The 27,031-nt window shown below is 39.2% G+C and overlaps 1 protein-coding gene across 1 annotated transcript in view; it reads left to right on the plus strand.

Annotated features, from left to right (window-relative positions):
* Positions 1–2,695: 2,695 nt before the first annotated feature.
* Positions 2,696–27,031, plus strand: part of tbkbp1 (TBK1 binding protein 1) — a gene marked incomplete at its 5' end in the record, with an annotated part of 35,872 nt that continues 11,536 nt past the window's right edge. The window contains 6 exons of the mRNA XM_079261517.1: positions 2,696–2,938; positions 14,554–14,679; positions 18,150–18,254; positions 21,676–21,823; positions 24,404–24,606; positions 26,592–26,653. Of these exons, the coding sequence (XP_079117643.1) occupies positions 2,696–2,938; positions 14,554–14,679; positions 18,150–18,254; positions 21,676–21,823; positions 24,404–24,606; positions 26,592–26,653 (887 nt within the window). The remainder of the gene's footprint in view (positions 2,939–14,553; positions 14,680–18,149; positions 18,255–21,675; positions 21,824–24,403; positions 24,607–26,591; positions 26,654–27,031) is intronic.

A 27,031-nucleotide genomic window follows, 5' to 3' on the forward strand; every position in this document is an offset into this window, starting at 1 on the left:
ACTGGATAGATGGAAAGATAGATAAATGGATAGATGGATGAATGAATGGGGTGAGAGATAGATGGATAAATGGATGGACAGATGGATGGAAAGATAGATGGACAGATGGATAGATGGATGAGTAGATAGATGAGTAGATGGATGGACAGATGGATGGATATATTGATGGATGTATGGATTGACAGATGCATGGATAGATGGATTGATATATGGATGGACAGATGGATGGATAGATGAATGGAAAGATAGATGGATGGACGGACAGATGCATGGATAGATGGATGGATATATGGATGGATGTATGGATTGACAGATGCATGGATAGATGGATTGATATATGGATGGACAGATGGATGGATAGATGAATGGAAAGATAGATGGACAGATGGATAGATGGATGAGTAGATAGATGAGTAGATGGATGGACAGATGGATGGATATATTGATGGATGTATGGATTGACAGATGCATGGATAGATGGATTGATATATGGATGGACAGATGGATGGATAGATGAATGGAAAGATAGATGGATGGACGGACAGATGCATGGATAGATGGATGGATATATGGATGGACAGATGGATGGATAGATGAATAGAAAGATAGATGGATGGATGGACAGATGTATGGATAGATGGTTGGAAAGATAGACGGACAGATGGATGGATAAATGGATGGAAAGATAGATGGATGGATTTATAGATGAAAGATAGATAGATAGATAGATGGATAAATGCAATTTTGTGTTAACACTCCGGCAGCATCGGCGATGCCAGGGACCATGTTGTGTTTAATCGAGCATAGCTGTCGAACCATAAAAGATAGAAACTTACTTTCCCCCCCTCTTAATCGGGAGACTCCGGGCTCTCAGACGGTAGTTCCGGCATCACTGTAGCCCATTCATAGGTGATACAGTGTTGTGTCAAAATAGGTGTTCCAATCAGAGTCTTTGTCTTTGGCGCATGACACGTGTTTGTCCAATCAGAGCCGACGATGCCTCAGGAAACGCCTCCAAACAGTGTCAATCACTATGCATCGGCGTCATTAGCGGTCGGATAGCTGCCTTCTGTTTTTACAAGGCCGATAAATGATGAAAACAACAGCTTTTGCGCACGCATACCATGCGTAATTGCTCAAACAAACATTTGCATTACTCGACACGACGGCGTCGTAACAGATGTATAACTTGGTAACAGATACAGTGTGTGCTGCTGACTGATTTCGGAAAGCTGTGCTTCAGTCCCTTTCAGGACCCTTAGTCATGCTTTGAAATTATAATACTCTTTATTTCTAGCAAAGGAGACTCATTTACATAGCAGTTTATGATATTTCAATTCAAAATAATAAAAAAAAAACAAGGTATAGGACATTATGGGACATTGAAAGGTGGTGTTTTTTAGCATTTAAACTAAAAAAAAGTCAGGCGAGGTTTATTTCTCTAAAATACCCCTGGTCCCCAGAGGGTTAACAAACTTTGAGTCTGGATGTTCTTGCAGATTTGACAGATGATGAAATGATAGTTTGAGTGACAAAACAAGTTAAAAAATGTATAAAATAAGATAAAAAAATAAGCACTTTAGAAACTGTAAGTAAAAATATTTGTTTAAATGAGCTGAAAGCCATGCTGGCACCATTTCATTAAAATCGCCCCTTTAAAGAACAAAGTCAGGATGGTAAGATGGCATTTTTCAGAACTGTACAGTCCAGTTTCTATTAACCCCTAAAACCTGAGTTTGTAATGAGAAACCATAAGATTCAGACTTTATCAACTCATTGAAGACCAATCTAAACAATCTTGTGTCATGCCTAATGTTGGCGAACCCCAGTGCAGACAAAACCTCTGGAGGAAGACAAATATAGAACTTTAATTACACTTACAAGAAACAAAGAGAAGATGCTGTACTGGCAGGGAGTCCACAAACATCAATTTAAAACATCAGCACTGAGGGTTTTATGGAGTTCAGCAAAAAATAGTCAAAGGAAACCAGTGACTATTTATAGTATGGAGATTAAAACCAAACAAGATGTGGCCGTCAGCAACAGAAAGCCAGGTGTGAAACACAAACAGGAAGTAAACAGAAACACATGAGAGGCAAATTCTACTGAACAGAACAGAAAGCAAATGTATAAAAGCAGAACATGACATTTACACAAGAAAAGAACCCAAACTAACCCAGCAAATTAGCATCGCTTTGCATCCAAACACTACATCTGTTCCTGGCTTCATCTGCGATGCTGCTGCCTTTAAAGCTAAAGTTTGTACATAAATAACAGATGAATAATCAGGTTGTTTAGTGCTGAAAATGTCATCTAAACCTCACAAACATTCTCAGTATGATAATATTTCTAACTGGATAATTGCTCCTTTAAGCATCTCTTGTCCCTCAGTCTCCTTCTGTGTCTCCTGGTACCCACTTTGCTTTTTAATATTTTACACTCAGCCTGCCAGGAGTCCAACTGCTCTCAGTCGAAAGGGCTTTATTTTGTTTATTTATTTATTTTTTGTTTGATGCGAGTCGCTGCTGGATGTTTTTGAGATTCCTGCGGCAGGACGACGAACTGACTCATGCTTGCACCATGACACTGTGTTATTCTTGGAGGGTACACTTAATTGAATGGAAACAATCTGGTGATTGAATAATTAATAAGCAAATAACCGTCTGTGTCTGCTTTCAGGTTGAGGCTCTGAGTGATGCAGTCTCTATTTGGTGGAGGGGAGCTGGGGCTGCTGGGAGGAAGCAGCGACGCAGGAGGCCTGAAAGAGGATGGCTGCGGCAGCATGGCGTGGAGGTCCTCGCCCCTCCCACCCGACGATGTCTACTCAACGTCCCACCTTACGCTTATCACTGCCTATCAGGACATCAAAACGAGGCTGGCCAGCCTGGAACGAGAGAACACCAGCATCAAGAGGAAGCTGAAGATTTATGAGATCAAGGTGAAGGAGTTTAAAAGTCAGACATGCAGCAGAGTTGGTTTGGTCTGTATCAGAATGACGGACTCGGTTACGGACAGAAGGCTCTTCACGCTGCTTTAGTGTTTTTATGGATACAGAGAGACTTTTCTGCACAGATGAAAGATAAAACATCTTCAGTGGTCCTGGAATAAAAGGAAAAAAATACATGAATCTAAAAAAGGGAGGAATCCTTCCACTTTGCATGTAAGGCACATGGCTTAGATTATATTTCATGTGAGTAAAAACTAAACCAAGTCTAGTTGTTGGAACAAAAAACGGAAAAAGAGAATTAAGCCCGCGCTGACAAACCATTTACGTCCGTATTAACTTGTCATCTGATCAGTAAATGTTTGCATTATCTCCATTTTTCTGACTTCACAAACACAACAACAGGAATGAAGCTCTGCTGCTGGTTTATCAGTAATTTTGTGCTAATTTGAGGAGGTTGGCATGTAGTTGACCTGTTTCTGTACAAGTGACAGCAGAAGAACTGCCTGTGCTGTTCTTCAGAAGGTCTGCAGTCCAACAAGTAGTGATTCAGCTGTTTTAGTAGTTCTGATTAAAATTTAATGACAGTTTTCAGTAATTATACAACCCATATTCCAAAGAAGATGTGAAGCTTTGCAAAATGCAAAATTAAAAACAGAATTCATGTTCAAATCTCATAATTTGATGAGCAATGTTTAATTCAGAATGCGACATAGAAAACATATGAAATGATAGAAGAGATTCTACTAATTTACTCAGAAAGAAAGACTGAAAGTTAAACTCTACTGGATGGACATGCCCAGAATAATAAGCTGATTAGAAACGCCTCAATATTATGATTGCGTGTAAAAAAGAAAGAGCAACTTAGACAGACAGGCAGGTAGAAGTTAAGCAAAGTATGCAAAAAATATGTGGATCAATATGTGGATCTAATAATTGTGGATCAACTTCAAAATAATTTCCTTTAACAGTGAATTCTGAGGACTTTTAGTACTTATTCATTTTAGTATAAAATATCTTCAAATCCTAGTAAAAGTCTGAAGGTGTCGCTGTGTGCAAAGGGTCACAGATGCCAGTTATCCTGTGATTCTGCAGTAAAAACAGCTATAATTCTGCTTGGTAAATCCCTCCCTGAAACACTTCCTGAAACCACTGCTGTAAACAGAGGTCACCAATGCAGTTTAGATGCATTTTATCATTCAAGGAAGAGGCCTGAACATGATCCAGAAATTCTGCCATCCTTCTGCATCAAAGTTCATTCAGGAGGAAAATGGAAAACTGTTATGTGCTCAGACAAATCTGATGCCGCATCCTGATTGGCTAAAGAAATATTTCCACCTTTAACCCTTTTAGGACCTGCTCTACCATAAATTTGCAGTGACTTTGATTAATTTCTTTAAAAATTGTGGAAATAAACCTGGCTGAGTATCTCTCCCAGTTGATTTGGGTATGTAAAACCCAGACTAAGTCTTATAACACCACGGTTTCACATTTCAACTATTTCATTATTGTTTCATTATTATTAACTTCTTTTTAACACCTCAACCATTTGCTAAAACACATTTATTCTGTTTGTTTTTGTCCAAAACAAACAGAAAAACACAGACAAACCATTTTTCTCTGGTCTTTGTTGGTGTGAAAGTTAAAGGGTAAAACCGTATCTAGGCAGAATGACTTTAGGTACAATGATCTCACAAGGAGTTCTCTTTAGCACAAATCCAGAAGACAAGAAGATGTAAAGAACAGTTTTTCAGTGTTAAAAATGTCTGATCTTATTAGCATGGTCACCTTCAGCTTTCCCCTGACAGAAACAAGTTATGCATCTACTGACAATATAATCTGACTCACACACACAACTACAATGTAGTATATCAAGTACAAAATCTTCACAGCACACGATATAAGTCACATAATATGTTTGCATTGATATAGAAAACTATTATAATTATGAAAGCATGATCTTTACCTTTAAGAGGACTGTTAGAAAAAAAATAGAGTATGTAAGATTTTCAATATTTTCAAAATAAATTAACTAAAAAAAATAACTACAATCATAATTGGATAGTTTTTTAAACATGTAGGTTCCAGTCTGTCCATATTTGATGCGTTATTAAATTACAAGTTTAAGGGGTGAGTTTTGCTCATTACTGCCAACCTGTGGTCGTTTGTGGAGGTAGCAGTTTTGTGGTTTTGCACGCGACCTGGTGTTTGCCACTTAGCGGTGAAAAGAATCGCCTTGAAATCATACATACTCTGCCTTTAATGGGATCGGCATTCAGTTAAAAAATCTACATCTCTGACTGTATGAGAGTGTCAGGAATTGGCAATGTGTCAAGGCGCTGTTAAAGGAGAAAAGTATACAAGTTTTAAACCAACATAGCAACACTTCCATCCAGACAGCTGAGCTACATCTACGATCACATGTTTTCATAGAAAATGTGTCTGAGTGCTGGCTGAAAATATTTCGTCCCAACTTCTTCAGATGTTTTCATGCTCTCAAATTTAATCTAAGTTAATATTTTTAAGTAAAAAGGTAATTTCTGACTATATCTGTTAGCACTGAGGGAATTGTTTATACCCTCCCACACACATCCACCCACACACCAAGATAGAATCAAGGCAAACTGTTAGACCTGAAGATGGAGACTTACATGAACATGTTCAGTTCAGTTCAAGTTTATTGTTATTCCAGCATATAAATACAAAGAACGAAACACTGCCTCAGGTCCCAAATGTCAGCAGAAATTCTAAAATTCTACAATCTACAAGAAATACACAATAAATACCCCCTTCAATTTATAAATATTGTATATAAATTTATTTAGCACATGCAAATAAGAGGAAGTGAACGTAAATAAACACATGTAGCCTTACATAACACGGAAAAAACAATTTCTTTTTATTTAACTCTTTCAATGAATAAAAAACAAAACAATGCAACTTTTTTTTTTTAATATAGTATTTTATCTCTACAGACATATGCAATGCTAATTTTTTGTTAATTAGTGCAATTTAGAATTGATTGTGATTTATTTTAATGTATTCTATAAATTATTTATTTAAAAAAGTACATAATCATAATTTTATTATGTAAATCTTCTCTAAAATACAGCTGTATCATTTTCTTTTCCTATTTATCACAAAGTCAAACTTTTGTAATTACATTATGTTTAATTATATCGTATATTTATTTATTCTCCAGTGAGTGGAAACATATTGGATGACTCACCAATACCCAATGAAGTGGTTTCTTTACAAAATTACTAACCTCATTCATGACTATGCAAGAAAAAAAGCTTGTAAATAGGTGTCCACTATGTGGCCACTATGCATGAAAGGGTTAATGTCTCACTGGAACCAATTGATATTTTTCCTGGATTCTATTTTTTACCAAAATATTAGTTTATAAAATCTCCTCAGTTTTCTGGGGTTGTCTATGGGTGACATGACAGAGGTGCAACTAGGGTGCAAAAATCCGACTCGTCACGGTTTGTTTGGCAGCGCTGAGCCCCTAAACGGAGATGACAAAGCAGCATAGTATCCCAGCTGTCACTAGAGATGGATGGAAATTGTTCAATATTCTAAGAGGATCGAGTTCTCTGCTTAAATCAGAAGACTGTGGATTTAGGCCAGTAAAAGGACAAACTGCGGTTAAATGAACTCCTAGACAGTAAAGTCTAGAAAACTGATTACATGTCTGCAGACTGTAGCTTGTGTAACACAATTATTTAAAAAAAAAAACAATGTATGAACACGGGGCTTTTTCAGTGTTTCTCTGCATATCAAGACATGCTGGATTTAAGAGCTCTTTTGCGTATTTGTTTAGAAATCATTGGAATAAATAGTAGAACACAAGCTAACGGTTTGCGGTCGGACTGAGCTCTTCTTCGTTGGTATCTTGTTCTTTAACTGACCCCATGTTTTAAAGCTCCATATATGTTTATGGCTTCCTATCCTGACAGTGAAAGAAGTTTCAGGCTTGTTTTTAATTTAGCTTTGATTAACATCAGTGTTTTGTGTTCTTTATGGGAAGAAGAGGAAAGAACAATAGACTAGTGTCGGCTTCTCTTAGAGAAAACAGTTTTATTACTCCTCTCCCAAACTGGTTTTGGCAAGAGTTTGATTTGACCAACTGGCTCCACTCTGCTGATCTGTTATGTTCCTCCAACCTCCTGCCAAGAACTCTTTCAATGCCTTTATTTTAAATGGTTTCCAGCAATGACTTCCCCGATGACTCTGTGTAACAAACCATCTGCATGATGTACAGCAAAGCGAATCCTGACACTTGAGATTTAAGCTAAAGGAATTTTAGCATCATTAAATAAAAAAAATGACTTGATCAGTCATGATCATTTTAGTGAAATAGATAATTATACCCTCATCCAGTTTTAGTGGCATTATACATTTGGCAGTTTGGATCTATTGTGGGACTCTGTAAGTAGAATTGTGAAGTGTTGGAAGCAGAAAGAGTCGCAGCAAAGACCCCTCTGAGAAAAACAGACGTAACATTTATTAATTCCGACATATTCTGAGAGCCACCAGACTCACGGGGTAATCCAACAATGCTGCAACAGCTTCCATCGGCTTTGTGACACCAGTTCAAAACAAGTGCTGAAAAATAATATCAGTTTGGATTTCTGGGGAAAATAACAAAAACAGAGGGAAGAGAGAAGTTTCTTAATGCCAAAAGTAGCTCTGATCATAGGAGTGGAGATTTTTTTTGGATGGTTGGGATGAATTCTGACCTCAGGACTTAATTTAGTCTGAGCTTCGGTCTGTGGAAACGCAGGTTCCTCTAAAGGTTTCTGGGATGGAAACACAGCTGAAGCTTGTTCTGTTTTTGTGCCTGAAATCTTCCTCACACGCATTTACAGCTTTGGTTTGTGGAGGAAGTCAGGACAACTGGAAGTTCTCTGTCTTGCTCATGTTTCTCATTGTTTTGCATGTTTGTCACCGAGTTCAACCACACAAACATTCTAGTCGGAAACAAACATTCTGTGAACATTTTTTAATTTAGTGTTAAAAAATGTGATAAAAAGTTTAAATTCAATTTACTTGAATTAAGTTCCATCAATATCCCTTTGAGATTTAATTGTAGTTCAAATATCCATTTTGTTCATGTTTTGAGTGTGCAGCAGAAACTTTGTGAAATATATCAAATCGGCTTCATTATTCAAATGTGAGTCAGGAAACAGAAATGTCTGTTATATTTTAACAATGTCAATACAAGGATTGGTCAAAAACAAATAGATTCCTGCAAGTTTGGCCAGCATTTGTATTTCAGCATGTCATGTCTGTGTTCAGAATATTAGCTTATTAGCCACCATGAAACCAAACTGCCACCATCAATGTTTCTGCATAGCCAGACATGCAGGTTTGTTGGTGGAAACAGTTTTTGGTTGGATGAGGAAGCAGATGAAGCAGAAATCTGCATGTTTGCAATGGCTGCATCAGCTCGCTGATGGAACAGGGGAAGGCTGGGCAAATGAGCATAAAGGAAGAGCGTGGGAGGAGATAAAATGAGGAAAAATGGGGAAAGAATTTGAAAGAAAGAGCTACATGGGTGGAGGAATGCACTGGCACACATAGAAAAAGAGAATGAGAAATGTGGGAGAGAAAAGGGATAATGATGCAACGGGCAAGGGAGAAATGAATTGTAGAAATTAAGAACAAAGAAGGATTAAAGGAAAAAAGAAAACACTCCTGGATATTCTCCCCTTGGTGTTTGGCTTATTCTAGGGATTACACCGCAACGTCATGATGCAGCCCACTTCAATTACTTTCTGCTTCTACCTGAGCTAAATGGCAGTTTAGTAACTACACGTAGACTTTAATGAAAGAAAAACCTAGAAAACTTCACGGAAGCTGCTCAAATACCTGAAATATTTTGGGTCTTCTCATGAAACTGTTGCACTTTGTTTGGTTTCTAAGAGAGATTTTTTAAATCGCTGCGAGTGTTGTTTGGCACGTCAGGAAGAGAAAGACTAAACTCTGGCGTCTTCTTAGCAAGCAGCTGCTGTCGAAGGCTTCAGGCTGCCAAACTGCTGTTGACTTACTCACAAGCGATGGTTTGCTCAGGGCCTATTCCCGCTGAGACAGGTGTTGATTTCTGGAAAAGCAGGTGCAGATGTTGGCTATTTGGAGGAGAGGCTGATGCACCTGTGCAGATGGGAATACAGCATGTTTTAGAGTTATTAAGCAAATACTAAACTCTGGAATCTTTCTGGTTGTCCAGTTGAGCTTGGATATGGTGGACACAAACCAAGCGGCAACCTCCGGCAGTAAAAAGTGAAGCCTATGCGGAAGTGCATAAAACTGCAGTTCCCCCTTCATCCACTAGGGGCTGCAAAACAGAGTAAATCCCCATAGACTCCCATGTTAAAAAGACCAACTTCACAGCAGAAATAAACATGTTTACAGCAGAAATAAATATGTTTACAGCCTGGTACAAAAATCCATTTTCGGTTTATAGGTCAGGTTTACCTTCATGACAACTGTGGGGGGAGTGAATATTTTTCTAACTCGCCCGTTTTAAAAGTAATTTAATCTCGGAGTTTGGCAAATTTAGGGGCGTGTCCTTTTGATTGACAGGTACCAATCTCTGGCTTCAAGTCAGAAAAACGTAGAATAACCACGGTTTTTAGCCGGTTAACAACATGACTTAGCTTTAGCCTGCTTACCTCCGTTAGCTGGGTAGCCCCCGTTATCTCCAGGTTAGCTCGGTTAGCTTTTAGCTACAGAAAGCTCGGAGTTCGCTCGATGTCAATCATCTACCATGACGCTCACGGCTGCCCTCTCGGCTCCACCTCTTTGCCCATATTTGTATTTTCCGGGCGAGACGACGCGCATGCCGCTGCAAAGATGGCGATGGTAGAAACTGTCCACCAAGCTTTAATTCAGCTCTTCAGAAACCTACGGGTAACGTCACAGAGGCTCTGTCTTTTTTTGTACAGTCTATGGGTAAGACCCATGTTGTCATGTTGTTTCCACCCACTTCTGACCCCACCATCTCAATGCAGCAGCTAAAATGGAGACTCGTGGCCAATCTTCAATTTTTCCAGTTTTTGTGATCCTGTGCAAACTGGCACAAAATGTGGTCTCCTGCTGCTGTCGCCCATCTGCTTCAAAATAAGCTACATTGGTAAATTCTGATGCTCAGTTTGAACTTGAGCAAGTCCTCTCGATCATGTCTGCATGCCTAAATGCTCATAGTTGCTGCCGTGTGATTGGCTGATTAGCTGTTTGTATTACAAAGCAGGTGAAACTGATGCTGTGGCCAGTGAGTGTATTTTATGTTGCAGTCAGCTCAAGTGTCAAGCAGAAATAATCAAAACAACATCATGTTGAAGACCGCTATGAGTTCAGGCTTGTTATGGCTTTAAATAATTTAACATGTGTGTCTCCAAAGGTCCCAGCAGATACAATCATTTTCTGAATCACATGTTCTGCTTACACAGTTTGACTCATTCATCAAATCAGCAGAACTGTCTTTTTTTCCCCCTGAGTTTTATCTTTTAATATTTAGACAATTGTCAAGTCAAGCCAAGTGTTCACTATAATTAAACATCGACTGTTAAGAAAATCTGACTTCGCTTGAACTGACAAGACATTTTTAAGGACAGTTTTTAAAAAAGAAGCAAATATTTTAATGCGTCCAGACTTCCGAGACAGAAATTTCCCTGAGTGTAGCTGGTAATGATGGAAATGAGAGTGCTTCCTGCCTCTTTGAACATGGATTGAAGCGAGTTTGTTCTCCAGTTCAGAGTTCCTGATGCTCAGCAGTGTAAGAGCACTTGTGCCCCTGGGGAGGGACTGCACATGTTTACCACATTTACTGTTAAACTGAGCAGAGAGAGGTGCTCTTCTAAATGGAAAAGGGTTGTTTCCTCTTCAAACAGACATTGCATCAGCAACGTGATGACTTCACACAGAAAATGAAAAGCCCTTCAATGCTTATGGTAGCCACTCTAAATGTAAATGTGTTCATTTAGGTTGAACGGCGTACAGTTATATAACCATACTGTTTTCATCACAGCATTCAGCTAACAACCAAACTCTGATAAAAACCAAACAAAGTGGAAACTTTCCATTTGAAATAATGTATGTGGTTCAGCAGCAAACGTGCAGTCTGCAGCTTTAATCAGCCAGAATAATGTAGCTGCGTCTAATGCAGTTATTTCTGCATGTTCCCAATGTCTGAATGCATTGCTGCTGGCTCATTATTCCAACATGTGTTATGTAAATTCTCTCCTTCCCCGTGTTTCGAGAGATAATGTTTGAAAAGTTTATTTTTTTGGGAGCAAAAGCCACGAAAAGACAAATAAGCAATAACTTGATTTGATTATAAAGGAGTGTGTATGTGTGTATGTGTGTGTATAAAGCTTGCTATAACTTTCCTCTGTTCCAAGAAGCTCCATTGTTGTCAAGAACTATAGCTGACAATGAGCGAGTCACAGTGTTGCACTCGCTGACATTTTTCATCATTATCATGCTGCCACACACAGGCTTTATTTCAAGTCATTTTCACATGTCCCGTTCCGTTTCGGGTAATAATTATTTACTCCCATAAAGACTTTTGCTGCACCGCCAAACATTGTGCTACATAATTGCCGTGCTAACACCTGTTTTAATAAAGTTTGCAAAGAGCTGCATTTGCCTGCTGTTTCAGCTCATTTTTTCCTTATTTAATGTTTCTAAACACAGAAATTGAACATTATTGGAGCTGCAAACAAATATTTACCATGTAAAAAACATTGTGGAGTAAAGTTCTTGTTACCATTAAATGAAGCCGGTGTTTGTGTGTGCGTTAGCTTTCTCGTTAATGTCATGGCAACAGCTCTGACTGTAAATGTGTTTGTACAGTGAATTCAGTCCATAATAATAGTATTCAGCTTCAGAGCAGAATCCTTTTCTTCAGCTTATAAGACCTCCAATAAAACCATGTCCAGTTAAAGGTCATGGGCTTTGACTTTGTTTTCTCTGAATAGATCCCTTTCCTAGCCAGCTTTGATTTTTTGTTGATCCAGATTGAATGCTTGCCCATTTGTGCACCAGTAGATTTGGTCGAGAGATACCCTTCCCCTACTCCCCTGCAAAGTAATCGTGCCGTTATCACTTACAGGATAAATACAGGGACATATTTTTCAGTTAGAAGTCACTCGGAACAAGACGTTCCCCCAGAAGACCTGAGTCTGAGTCTTGTACAGTGCTGCTCTTTTAGTGGCGGTTCATCCTTTCTCTGATCTAAATATTAGCACTTAATAAAACAGATCACGTTGTCTTCACCAGATCTCGAAGCTTAATTTTTCTCAGAGGAAATACTGGATGTTTCTGTAGGAACTGAGAGGACAAGTTGGACAGAATGTCGACACAAGAGGTGATGATTTTAGTTTGTCTTGCTGCCACGTAGTCTGGATACCTTGAGTCGATTATGACCTTCTCTGAATACCAAAGTCTTCCAGAGTAAAATATGGAGCCATCTGTCTGATAGATGAATATTAGCTGCAACTGTCTCGTGCAACAGGACAATTATCCTATCAGCAACAAATTTAAACAAATGTCTGATAAAGACAAGATTCAAGGTCCAATAAATGATCCAGTCCACATCCAGACCTCCAACTGGTTGAAATGCTGGGATGGGACCTGCAGAGTGCTGTCATAGACACAATACTCAATAAACCAATAAAATGAAATAAAGAAGAGAAGGACATTATGAACATCGGGAATAATTACTAACTACTTATTGCTGCTAAAGTTAATTCTACCTGCAAATGAACTGTAGACTGTGTTTCATTAGAGGGAAGATAAGACAACAATAAAAACTGTTAAGGATTTTATAAGATAATGTAATAAAATAAAATAAATATAACTAAAATGAATCAGACACTGAAACAAAAAAAAGAAACATTTCAGTTAAGCCTAAAAGGTGGGTCTCCAGCCTCTATATAAAAGCATTGACAGTCTCTGCAGCCCCGAGGTTCTCTGGTCGGCTGTTCCACAGTCGAGGACTGTAGTGGTGGAACGAGACCTCACCACAAGTTTTAGTTCCCACTTTAGGAACAATTAAGAGGCCATTACTGCAGTCAGTTGCCTAAATCATCCAGATTTCTCCTGGTTTATGAGAATGGTTGACTAAATCTGATAAAACTTATGAGAAGAGAGAAGCATTTACCTACTGGTCATCAGACTTTAATGCAGGAACAAAAACGTCACAATCCAAACACTGAATATATTTACCAGTAAGAAGAGTAAGAGGTCAGGCAAAAGCTGTGGTTAACAGAAAAGATGATGAAAGAGGCAGAAATTCAGAGTTCAGTCCAAAAGGAAAAACATTAACAGGTGAACATTTTATACACTAAAAAATAAAGAAAAATCCTAATAAATAAATCAAATAAACATATTCAAGACAAGTTGATTGAACAGAATACAGGTATGATATAAACAAAGTTACTGAAAATTGTAAACTAAAACAAAAGGCAGCAAGCAAAACTGGCTGAAGTACGCATGGAGAAAAACTGAATATGAGTGAACAGAGGGCCTGATTGTGGGTTGTCATGAGGTATACTGGAAAAAAACAGCCAACTGGGAATTTTGACACTATGATGCCTCAAATAATGGACAGAAAACTCTAAAAATTTTAATCTTAAGTCTAGAATTGACCTTTAAACAATATGTGAAAAAAATAAAATAATTTGCTTCCATTTACAGTATCTGTCTATTTGTCTTCGGTCAATTTTAGTGTAGAGCAAAAGGTGTCCACTAGGGGGCAGATGACTTCCGATTTTATACAACAGTATTTTGAGCTTTTTCCATCCGGTAATGTGATAGGTCTCTGAAATGTACAAATATGATACACAGAACATTATAGGGTTAAATTAGCTTTGGAGAGTGTAACAAAAATAAATAATTACTTATTCTAAACATTTGTGAGTAGGATGGGATGCCATTCAACAATGCTGATTATACAAGGCATTAATCACTTTTCTGCTGTCAGTGACGCTATGTTAATATAATCAGTACATACATGCTGTAAATTGCAGACTAACAGAAATAAATGATCAACTCAGATTTGCCACCGAGTTTAAATGAAAGCTGTTTTCTCTACTGGACTGTCAGTGTTGACATGAAGCCTTTGATAAACCAGCTGGAGATGCCGTGACTGATCTAAAACACCAAATTCTACATTGTGGAAATTACTTTGAGTAAATTAGCATTATTTAGTATTATACCACTCTGTGTTTAATGAAGACATTCAGACACGTTGGCAAACAAACCGACAAAGCCCTGGCTTTACTTCTCCACATGTTTTATTAATTGGGATGAAATTAGAGATATAATTGGAGCAACTTGCCGTGGAAATTCAGAAATGAGTTTGGAGGCAGTATGAGATTAAATCTAGCTAAAGTATTACATTGACTAAAACACCACAACTGGGTATGTGGGACAAAGTATTTGCAGCTGAGATTAATCTTTAATGATTCCAGCATGAAACCATGAAACATAACAGAAAACAGCACAAAAATGGAATTTAACAAACACACACACTAACAGAGAAAAAAAAAAGGATAAATCTTCATCTGTCTCTTTTCTGCATTGCCTCGTTTCTGCAGTTCCCGATGATCAGCGAATTCGGCGAGGACACCAACTCCTACTGCTCCTTCGAGAGCAAGGAGACGGCGCTGCTGCAGTCGGAAAATGGCAACCTGCAGCAGAGAGTCAACGTCCTGACCCACGAGGTAAGAGCAGAGATGAGGACAAAACGGGAGGGGAGGAAGGATTAAGGAAGAGCCTTGATGGGACATGCGAAAAGACATTAAGAAAAATCCCATTCTTTTTTTTAATAAAATAAAACCTTTATCACACCACAGGAGTCTTTATTCTGTGGAAATCCCTTCTCCTTATGGAAATTAATTGAATTAAATGTGAATTGAGGCCAACTCTACTGGACATACACTAAGAGATGTCAAGAACTAATTAAGGATGAAAGCTGCTTTCAGGGCAGAATCACTATGACAGACTTTTTAAGAGGCTGTCCAAGGATCAGTGTGACGGAGGTTTCGTGCTGATGTGATGCAGCGTAAGTGGGACTAAATCTGGTTTAAAGAGGAGAATGTTTACGCTCTGTAAAAAAAAAAAAAAAAAAGGGTAAAAGCTAGTGTGCACTTGTACGCAAACATGCTACACACAAGTCCGGTGACTTCCTTTCTCCTTGGCAGTAAATCTGGTGTTTCCAGAACTGAGTGAAAGCGTGAGAAAACGAGCGACAACTGACACAGGAAGGCCGTGGTGAATCTGGTGGCAGCAGCGGTGGAAAGAGCTAGAGAAGGAAATGGTTTATAGCAGCCGCCAAGATGATTAGCGTGGGACTGTGAAGGTCATTGGGTGGGAGGTGGGGGAGTCTGACACCTGGCATTCAGAGTGATGAAATATACATCGGCTCACTGAGCATGCTCCTGTTAGGATGAAAGCAATGGAGCAGACAAAGACAGGAATACAAAGACACTGTAGGCTGGTGCTACTGGTGACGGGACCTCATATGAGAAGCAGAGCAAGTTCTGTTTGGCTCTAAGTTGCATCTCAATATTTATTCTTTCAACAGAAAAAGACGTAACATTTTAAAAAAGTGAAGTGATCTCAGTTGTCACCAAAAAAACAACTAGTAAAACACTGAATAAAAAAAAAAAAATCTGTAATCTGCTTTGACCCAAGCCTGCAAAAAACCTGCAAAGGTTGTAAGTTTACATCTCAAATTTTACTTACTTTTCCAGTTGTTTTGTAAAACCTATTTTCACCCCACAAAAAAGTAGATTTATCTTCTACCTTTTACATGTGAAGCTCACTGCCTCCTGTCTCTTGCGTTGGTATGGTCATCCACTAGAGGGCAGTGCAGCATTTAGAGCTCATGGCAGATTTTCAATGTCAGTTTCAGACAGTAGTGAACATAGTGACTGTAGAGGAGATCATAATTCTAGCCATTTCATGTTTTCGCCAAATAAAAGCAACATTTGTAAGGTTCGACAAACAACAATTGTAATTTACGGGTGTCTCCATTGAACAGTGTTTAGCGCATTAGCCTCAAGTCTCACGAGAGAAACAAGATTTCACGAAAATTGCAACTCGTGCAAGGTAGCTACGTAATGTTATTTTGGGGATTTCTAGTTGCTGCGGAGGATTTGCTACGGCTTTTCGAAGCTTTTCTCCCTCATTTTTTTTCATGTCTGGGGACACGTAAATGTGAAAAAAGTGTTTCCATTACATTTTTGCAGTATGTTTCTATATTGAATCATCTAGGAAAAAAACACCTGAGAGCGTAAAAACTTATTGGTGATATTTGAGACTTTTCTTTCAAAATGTAGGTGTTTCCATAAGCAGTCTTATATTGCGATACAAATTTTTTGTAAAGTGTAATGGAAAAGCACCTAATGTAGATTGTCAGAAAGAGACATAAAAAGAGTCAGCACTATTGACATTAATAATAATATGCTTTATTAATGTCTATGGTTAGCACAGTGTTGTAGATTTTTCTTCTTCTTCCTTTCACTGATCGCACATTAGCAACACTGCTAAATACGCCCCCACAGTTTCCCATGCTGCTTCATTTGCTTGGTCGGGGTAAAGATTCGCAAGACCCCTGGAGGTGGACCAAATTACTGACATAAAGGATGCATAAAATGGATGAAAAGTTTTGTATAAATGGGCGTTCTTAGAAAACTAAAAGACCGACCAACTTATTGCTGCCACTGCCCCCTTGTGGTAGAAAAATACAATACGATGTAAAGTTAAGGAGCACTAAAGCAAAGGTTTTTCAAAACCATGTTTAAGCCTTGATGGTGTTTATAAAAGAGGTTTACTTGGAGATGAGTGTCCAAGACTTGGTCCTCTACTTTTATAACATTTGGCAATTTTTTTTCCCATCATTGTGGAACAAAAACTGAGATCCAACAGAACTGAGACTAGCTTGTTTGAGACGACTTTCCTAAAATGAATCCTGTGATGAGGAAGCAACATCAACCTGTATAAATTAGTTTTAATCACTTGGAGTAGATCCAGAAATCACCCTACAGGCTAGTTAACTGGCATTCTTTGATAAGGATCATTATCCCACCGAATTACATGACAGCTGCAGGTTACAGTTTTCTTAATTAGTATTAGATCAGTATTGTTGTTTTTAACGAGACACATAATCAATAAATGGAAAAAAGTACCCATATTTAATAGCTTGAATTTCTAACATCTCCTGCTCTTTGACAGGCTTTCATATCAACCACTTCTTTTATTCTTACTCTATAATTGTGCACTTGTAGCACAGTAGGCAGCTGTAGCTCTTTACAAGAAAATAAGCCACGTTTCTCCACTTTAACTGTGATTCACTTGTTTCTTACGGTCTTGTTCTCTTTCTCTCCATCTACAGTACCATTAGCAGCTAACAAAATTATACTGTAAATCACAGAGTGCAATATGAACACAGCAAATAAATTCCACCTCCAGCTTTCAGGCCGGAACAGGAACGTATAAGCAGACAATGAGAGCAAAGAAAAATCTATATATTTTTTTTAAAACTCATCTCTGGGAATCTTCTCGCAGAGACGCAGCTCAATAGTCCTGCTGTGCTTCTTCAGAATGTATTCAACAAGTAGTCCATACCTCGCTACTGGTTTTCTACTGGCATATGTTACCATATACACGCTGGGTAGGCTTCAGCGCTCCACCACACCGCAGTGATGTTTATCTATGTTTATCTCTCTTCTTTACTGCTGCTCCCACATTCATTGTTGGTGTTGTTTGAAGCGACCGCATTTTTTCATTTTCTTTGATAAAAAAAAAAATAAAAAAAAGATGCTCTGCACTCTGAAAATCTCATTTCACTCAATTTGCTGTGTGTGACAGCCCGAACAGCCACCAAATAGCACGCTTGCAGCTTCATGTTATTCCACAGGATCGGCAGGACATCAAGAAAGAAATATTTTCTTGCACTTGTAGAGACGGTGGAGGAGCCGTTACATGCATGCCAAGGTCTCAGGAGTTCGTTGTCCTGAATTTACTTGGTTACACAACAATCTTGTAAGACGTGTGTTTGATGACACTTACAATTGAAGATTTCCTTTCCTTTTTTTTTCTTTGTGAAGAAGTTTGAAAACTGACTAAGGAGGAAGGGAGGGAAATAAATGTGTCAAGCCGTTTTTTTTTTTTCTGTGTGTATCTTCAGCTGCAGAAGAGAAAAGACAGGGAGGAGCAGCTGGAGGATGTGATAAAGGCCTATGAGAAGATTCACATGGAGAAGAGCAACCTCCAGAGGGATCTCGACAAGATGGTCAGAGGCATTACTCAGTTCACTGCATCGCACATTAGTTAAATTACAGCAGCTTTGCACCAGAGACGTGAGGCTTATTAATTATTATTTCTTGCAATTTTACACTCCGCGAATGCTGACCAAATATAAAAGCAAAGCTTTGCACAAAGGATTTCACAAACGAGGAAAAAGATGTTAACATTGAGTCCACAAATGTGGTAAAAGTGGTATGTTTTGTAATGTATTACTTGAAGTTGTGTACAATTCTGCCTGTTCAGCAAAGGTTTGTTTAAAGGTGTAAGATTTTCAATATTTTCAAAATAAAATAACAAAAAAAAATTACTACAATCGTAATTAGACAGTTTCTTAAACATGTAGGTTCCAGTTTGTCCATATTTGATAGGCTAATAAATTACAAGTCTAATTAATGACAAAGACCCTTCTTAAATGTTTGCCTACCAGTAAAAAAAAGTGCTTTTTGTCATTTGTCATTAATTAAACTTATAATTTAATAACGCACCAAATATGGACAGACTGGAACCTACATGTTTAAAAAACTATCCAATTATGATTGTAGTTATTTTTTTAGTTCATTTATTTTAAAAATATTGAAAATCTCGCATACTCCACCTTTAAAGAACGTTTGGATGTTCTGGAAACACAGATTAGGGCGAGTCTATGAAAGCCTGCAGAGACAAACTGAACATTTTGAGAATACTATTTTATTGTAAAAATATCAAAAGACCAACAAAGATTTTATACAATTTTAGTGCACAAGGGAAAAAACTGAAGACCAAATGGAATAAATTAAATCTACTTTAATATTTATGTTTACGCAGATATTTAAATATTGACATAACTCAGGGATGAAAATATCTACATGGGCTCAGAAACCAGTCAGGGAACACAGCTTATCACTGTAAACCAGTGTTTCTCAGGGATCTGGACTTAAACACACCGCTAACAGGCTTACAAAGCACCCGATGGATCTGATTTCAAACTGAACTTAAACACATCTTCTGTGTATTACATGAAGGCCAGAGCATAGGTGTCAAACTCCAGACCTCGAGGGCCGGCATCCTGTAGGTTTTATGGTCTCCATGCTCCAACTCACTTGATCAACATTTATAAATAGGTTGACAAGAAGCTGCTGGATCCATTTGATATGAAACAGCTGTGATGGGAGAGGGAAACAATAAAAACCTCCAGGAAACCGGCCCTGGAGGACTGGACTATGACACTTAGGCCAGAGGGTCCTTCTCTAGACCGGTCCTGGAAATCTACCATCCTGCAGCCTTTAGATACGTGTCATCTTTAACACACCTGAATCAGTTTGCTACATTTCCCTTGTCAATCAGCTGTGCAGAGGTTTTGGTAACGAGCCATTCATTTCATTCAGGTGTGTCGGAGAAGGGCTGTATCTAAAACTTCTAGGATTTTGGCTCTTTTTTTTTTTTCTCTAAACCAAAGATGAGCCAGATTATCTGCCTCAGTTTAACTTAACTAAAAAATTTGCAGCCACTTTGGTATGATGTTATATTACATGAAAATGTAATGTGTGAGAGGCACATTATTAATGCTGAACAGTAATTTCCAAACCAACATGGAACATTTAGCCTTTCAGGATGTTGCCTTCTCAGGGAAGAATTTCCTTATTTTTTGCAAGACAATGTTACACCACTTATCAAGTTTTACAACTGAATAGATCATTGAAAAGCCACATTCCATGGTCAGAGATCTGCAGGAAGGACTGGAGGCAAGAGTCAGGTGGATATATCTAGGATTTTATCTGAAGAAACTAGCATTTGTAGCAACGACGAGCTAACAAAGAACTTGAAACAGGATTAAATAATAAAGTTAAAAGAACATAGAACTGACCAAATAAAACCAAGAAGCTGTAAAGACAAACTGGGACGAGAAAAAGAAAACCAAGGAGTATTTATGCTAATGAGCAGAACAGATGTGACAATCTGGAGTAAAAACACGACTGACTGAATAAGGGAGAAACTTCTCCACAATAAAACAGAAAATCACATCAATCACAAACACATAAACCTTCAATCCAAAGTCAGAGAAGCCCAAACAGAAAAACAGACTCACAGACCATTACGGAAAAAAAGTTTCTTCTTTGAACCTCCACTTGATGGACAGGCAACCTGTGGCCAGTCGGTTCCTGCATTGGAATAAGTCGGTCTATACAACAGATGGATGGAAGATTTAGAAATCTGATCTCATCAAAAGATCTCTTTAAGAAGATTTTGCACACATTTATTTTAATTCCCCCCCAGAACAATGTGCTTAGTTTTATTATTAAAGGCAAGTGTGGAAGAAGAGAAAAGGCAGAGGCGTCTAGCTGAGCATGGCTGCCAGCTGCTCTTCCTCAGGTACCTTCGGAGGTAATAAACTGTCTCATTTAAGAGTGAATCCCATCATACAAACTAAACTCTGCAGCTTTATGCTGTCAGGGAGATTAAAGGCTAAAATGCAACAAAGATTATGTGTCTGCCACCTGGCAGGCATCGACAGTGTCACTGACTCATCAAAAGTCAGATACAGAACCGCACAAATGCTTTAAGGTCTGAAAGCAAAGAGAGTTTAGCTTCAAAGTTATCTCATCAGTAGTTTCTGTTGACCCTTTATGCATTTTTAATAATTTAATTTAGTGAAGTCAACTCAACTTATTATTATTATTATTTGAAAGGTGCTTTATGGGGCAGATCATACAAAATTTAATCTTCCATCTGTGCCTGTTTGTTCATGTATAACAATATAAAGTTAAACTGAACATGAAAATCAAATAAACATTCATGCCCTTGTTTTTGCAAATGAAACTAATAAACAATGAAAAACAAAAGTCAAAGTCAAATAAAAAAGAAGAAAATAAAGTTTTTCCAGATTTTCAGGGCAGAAAAAATCCCACACCACCTTCCAATCCCTGTCAGTCTGCTCTCCTTCTGTGTTTCTCAGTCACTCTTAAATAGCTTTTTTTTTTTAAATCACCACCTCAGAAGATGGACGTTCAGATGAATCACTTGTTGGATGAGTCACTTTGTTAGAGCTGCTTTGTAAGAGACGTGTCAGCAAGACATGTAATTATGTGTATTCTGTTTGATGCCTGAGTGGCTCAATATCACTCAAAAGCTGTTCTGCAACTTCTCTAATGCAACACCTGTGATTTTGTTCTGAAACTAATGTTCAGATGATGTGTTTGACCCGTTTATGAAACAAATTTTTCTTAGACAGAATGATGAGTCCCTGTTTCCAAATATCACATATACAGATGAGCAGACTTTAGCAACAGGCAATAGTGTCACAAAGGAAGATAATTACTAAGGAGTATAAAGTTTATCTCCATTGCAACTGTACTGGGGAGTCTGTGAATGCATATCGGACTATGTGATGAAGCTGTTTCCAATGAAAGACTGCTGATGTGTGATTCTAGACCAGTCTGGTGGAGAAGCATGTCGAGCGAATCCTGGGTCTGGAGTCAGCTCTGAGGCAGAGGGAAAACTCCCTGCAGAAACTCAACATGCAGCTGCACAGCAAAGACATGCAATATCTGCAACTCCACGCCGGCCCGGACACACACAGTAAGTACCAGTCAGACATTTGCATGTCTGACTACAGCGGTGACGTACACCCCCACTGCTGGCTTCATTAGGTACACCCTGCAAGTGCTGAGCTGAATCCTCTTTTTCCGTTGGACCTATCTTATTTCCTCATGGACGTGGATTTAACAAGGTGTTTTTGCTCCGTACTGACATGAAGCATCACACAGTTGCTGCAGAGTCATGATTAGACTCTCCCGTTCCACCACATCCCAAAGCTGCTCTGCAGGACTGGGATCTGGTGACTGTGGAGGCCATTGGAGTACAGGGAACTCATCGTCATGTTGAAGAAACCAGTTGGAGATGATTTTGGTGTATTATCCTGCAGGAAGTAGCCATCAGAAGATGTAAAGGAATGTGCATGGTCAGCATGAGATGTAGGCTGTGGTGGATAAAGCATGCCACACTGGCACTAAGGGGTCCAAAGTATCCCAGTAAACACCTCCCACCACTCTCCCACTAGCAGTGTGAAGCCTTGGCACAGCCCTTTAACGACGTGTTTGACCTTGGATCATTCTCTGTGAACCTTATAGATGGTTGTGAGTGAAAATCCCAGCAGACCACCAGTTTCTGAAGTACTCAGACCAGCAACCATTCCGGGTTCAAAGCCACTTAAATCTCCGTCATTCTGGTGCTTAGTTTGAACTTCAACTCGTCATCGTGACCATGCGCACGGGACTTTATACAGTCAGTGAGAGTTCAATGATTTAGTGAATGAAAATGAATTAAATGAGTAAATTTCATGTTGTAATCTGATTTGCTATTTGTGTCAACAAGTACTTGAACAGGTTCATCAAATGAAGTGGCCAGAACGTGATTACAAGATGGTTCACCAATCAAATCACTAATTTGATGTGCCAAAAATGCATCCAGGCCCAGGAAAGTTATGAAAAGTCTGTTCAAACCAGCACAGAAATGTGGCTGTTTTTATGTTTTTACAACGTAAATCAACACAAAACAGAAAGAGTTTACTAAACGTAGAAGTTTTACTTTTCAGATGCGCCCTCACATGAAGCGATGAGGAATTCAAATTCACCATCACTGATCAGATGTGCAGAAAGGGACACGTTTTAGCTTTCAGTCTGTTGCACTGTGAACGTATTCCTGATGAGACATCCAGAGTTAAACAGTTTGGCGTCTTAGTTGTCTTTATGACTTAAAGGTGCACAATAACCATGACCACAAGCATTCACAGTAATTATATTTTAACACGATATTGCTGTCAGACTCATTTGTTTTTGCATCTCTGGATGATTTTTTTGCCTATTTGACAACTGAATCATACACTATCATAATTATGGAACTTTTAAAACAACAAAAAACAGTCTGAATTTATTTAGTTGGATTTTTATCGTGTGTGATTATCTTCATTTACAACTAATTTTGTGAAACCCTTAAAGATAACAAATGAAACTAACTGAATCGCTGTGTCAAGTGCTGAACTGCTGGTGTATCATGAGCATTTCAAAGCTGATTTAATGAGCGAGTTATAACCATGGAGTGAGAAGAACGCAGCCGTTTGCAACCATAGTGCCAAACCGGTCTCACAAGAGGGGTCAGGTTGATCCTCAACCGCCCGGCCAGTCTCAGTTGTAGGAACAAAGAAGAATTGTGTTTTTTGTTTTTTGTTTTTTTTTGCGAGTGCTTGCAGCTAAGGTTTATTATTCTGGCTTTGAAATTATTTGGATATTTGGAAAGACTGGTGCTGTAAATTTGTCTGATTCAACCTGCTGCTTCCATCTGCAGCACCAAACAATCAGATCTGAAATATCTGACTTACAGTGCAGATTAATTCCAGTAAATCTTCAACATGCATTACAGTTCTAACGTGGAAAGCAACTCCAGTGGTTCATAACAACAAACAACAAGTAAACACAGTTTGGATGCTTCAGCAGTGAAATCAAGCCGGAACATGTCGATGACTTCTGGTGTGGAAGACTTTTGTTCAGATTAACAGTGATGCTAAACTCTGCCCTCTTGATGTGGGTGGCTGAAACATGGAAGAAATATGTCACCGCCAGTTCAACAGATGCCTCTGCTGATAGTATGCCCTGATGAGGAGGAGCTATCATTTTCTATAGGCATCAAACTGACATAAATCAGCTAAAGTTGGGCTTTGTTGTGCCTTCATTTTTGTGATAAGTCTGTAAAGAAAGGAGTAAATGTGTAAAAATGTTGTACTAGAGCCGACTTTGTAGCGTATGTTTGCACCTGTGGCTACACACATGAGTATTTTGGTGAGGAGGCAGAGGAGCAGGAGGAACGGTGATATCCGTGCTGCGCTGCTGCTTCTGCGTCTTTCTGTAGCTGAAGGTCTGTGTGAGTGGAGCTGAATCACTGACATGCCCACACAGATCAAACCACGCAGGTACAAAGCGAAAGATGCTGCCTTGAGAAGAATTCAGCTATTTGGCTCTTTCATACCAACTGATTGAACAGCGGCCGTGCGCAGATGGACTCTGCATTCGTCAGGGGAAGAAGCAATGAAGCTCTGTGTTCGCTCTTCTGTGTTGCATGTTTGCGTCTTCCCACTGCTGACTCTTCCGTCTTTTTCCTTCCCAGTGCTGGACTGTCCAGCCTTGACCCTCCAGAGCTCACGCAGCCTGGACACCCTGTCCGATTTAAAGCTGCAGCGACTGGAGGCGGAGCTTGAAGGGGCGCGGAACGAGGCCCAAGGGGCGTGTCAGCGGGAGGAGGAGCTGAAGGCGGAGTGCGAGAGGCTGAAAGACGAGATGAGACAGCTGCAGAACAGCCAGAGGGAGAGGGTCAGTGTCGGCTTGTTTTCCTCAGTTCAGGAGGATTTTACTGCATCAGGAAGAAAAAAGAAGCAGCTTACAAAACGCTGCTGATGCTGAAATGCTCTTGACGATTGATGAGAAGTATAATGACAAAAGGAAAGTCAGCTCTATAAAATCCTGCATCACTGCCATCAAAAGAACTCCTGTTTTATTGTGAATTTCACCTTTCTTCCCGGGCGATAACATTATGCAACACGGGCAACGTCTACATGGGACTTTTAATTCCTCTGTAATTCTGAATAAAAGTTAAATCTGCTTTAAAGTGGCGAAAAATGACCATTTAAACACCTAATTCCACATGAAAACGTCATTTCAGAATTAAACTTAATTCCAGTGTAGGTGACTGGTTTATTCGCAACTTCTCTGTCATGTAAACGTTAATCCTGCTTGAAGCTAATTCCCATTATTCTGAGCATGCTCGTAACCTTGTCCCATCCCGATGACGCACATATTTGTTCTTGTCTGTCTTCCTTCTCCTCCTCAGCGGCTGAAAAAAGTGAAGCAGTATGCTCGTGTCGAGCTGCTGCTTCAAAATTATATTTCAAAATAAAGACGGAATTTGTACCTATTATGTAGTTTTCCTTATTAATAATACAAAAAATGCCCTCTGTCCAATCAGAAGCCTTCCCAACACGCCGCTCTAAAGCAGAATAAAGTAACAACGTGTTTCCATGTAAACCTCCAGTTATTATTTCCATATAAGCTCTCAGGAGAATTATTTTTCTTGAATTATTAATTTCACATGAAAAAAAACGTCATGTATCGTAGCCCATGATTGTTCATGTCAAGTTTTTGCTCTTCATGCATCAACGTGTAGATTTCTGATTCCTCCTTCCACATGAGTCCAAACAGCCTAAAGCCGAGCAGCAAATCACTCAATGAGGTTAAAAGTCTTCAGAAATCATGACCATGATGCAACAGATTTGTTTGTGGGATGAATGCTAAGGTTACTAAAAATCCTGAACTTCAGTTTGTTATTTCACTTGACTATAAATGTCAGAGAACCGATGAAAGGAGGAGTTAGAAGCTTGCAAGCACTAGACGCTGCTCTGCCGAGCTCTCACAGCAACTTCAGCATGCCGCAGCGTTTAAACCAAGCTGCAGAAGAAGCCTCAGCTGCATGTTTTTCATTTTAAATATCTTTTAAGCATGTAAACATTTGCATTCTGATGCTTCCAGTCACATTAAAGCTGGATATTTTAGCTACGTCATCTTGAGAATCGCTCTCAGGTTGAAGCATAGCCAGCTGAATTACTCCAGTATAATCCTGGCCGTCGTGTAGCGTAGCGGAGACTGGGTAGGCAGTGTCAGCTGCTGGTGGGCTGAGATGTGGGTGGGTGCAGATTGTCATTTTCATAGATAAATATTAAGTGAACTACAAAAAAATGTGTGGAGTCATCCCCGAACTCAGTGATGGTGAAAACCAACTGAGGAGCACAGATGAGCCAAATGTTACAAACTGATAGTTACAATGCAATAATATCCCAGTGGCATCACTGAAAGGCTGACAGAGCTGACCTAACAAGCTACGTAAAAAACGCTCACACATTTTCACTGCAGCGAACAGTCCAGGTGATGAGAAGTGTTATTTAGCAGCAGTTGAAACAAAACCCTCATGTTTGGTTCAAAGCTGCAGGAAATGAGCTGAAAAAGCACCAAAAAAAAAAAAAAAAATCCCCAACATAGTAATGCTGAAGAGGGTTTTCAGTTAAATGGAAAATGAAATCAGCTTCCATGGTGATCCTGCTAAAAGTGGCGCCTCACCTGCATCCACACAGCCGAATAGCCAGAAAGTAGCAGCATTATGCCCATTGTGGTTGACTTTGTTGTTTTTGCTTCATACACCATTTTCCCCTCACACATGTTGTCTCGATATGCGCTTGCTGTCAGATTTTATGCAATATTCTACCAGCACCTCCATGCTAATCTAATTTCATGCTCTACTTCTGCAGGAAATGACTTCTCCGTGCAAGCAGTGTGATGTGGAGTGGATAAAGAAGGTGGGAGATGAGCAGTAAGTGACCACCACCACGGCGCTCTGGGTGGCGAAAGGGAGGGAGGGAGGCATGTGAATACAGATGGATGGAAAACACAGTATAGGGAAATAGAGTGGTATCAGGATGGAGTAGTAGTGGTTGAAGAGCAACAATGGAAAAAAGAAGAAGAAAAGAAGAAACGTTTCAGTAAAAGCTTCTGTATCTTTGCTCCCCTGCTGTGATTCGTTCAGGCCGACCTCCAGGGACCTCATTAGAAAGCAGACATGCTCTCTATTTGCTGGCTAGCTGGATTCAAACGTAGCATCAGTAGAGGAATATCGCTGCTTTGGCTTGAAGACTGCGTCTCATGTCATTCTGATAAGTGCATTCAGCTGGAACTCTGTTGTTTTTCTGTC

This window comes from Telmatherina bonti (assembly GCF_933228915.1).
Source record: "Telmatherina bonti genome assembly, chromosome: 21".
Taxonomy (NCBI): domain Eukaryota; kingdom Metazoa; phylum Chordata; class Actinopteri; order Atheriniformes; family Telmatherinidae; genus Telmatherina; species Telmatherina bonti.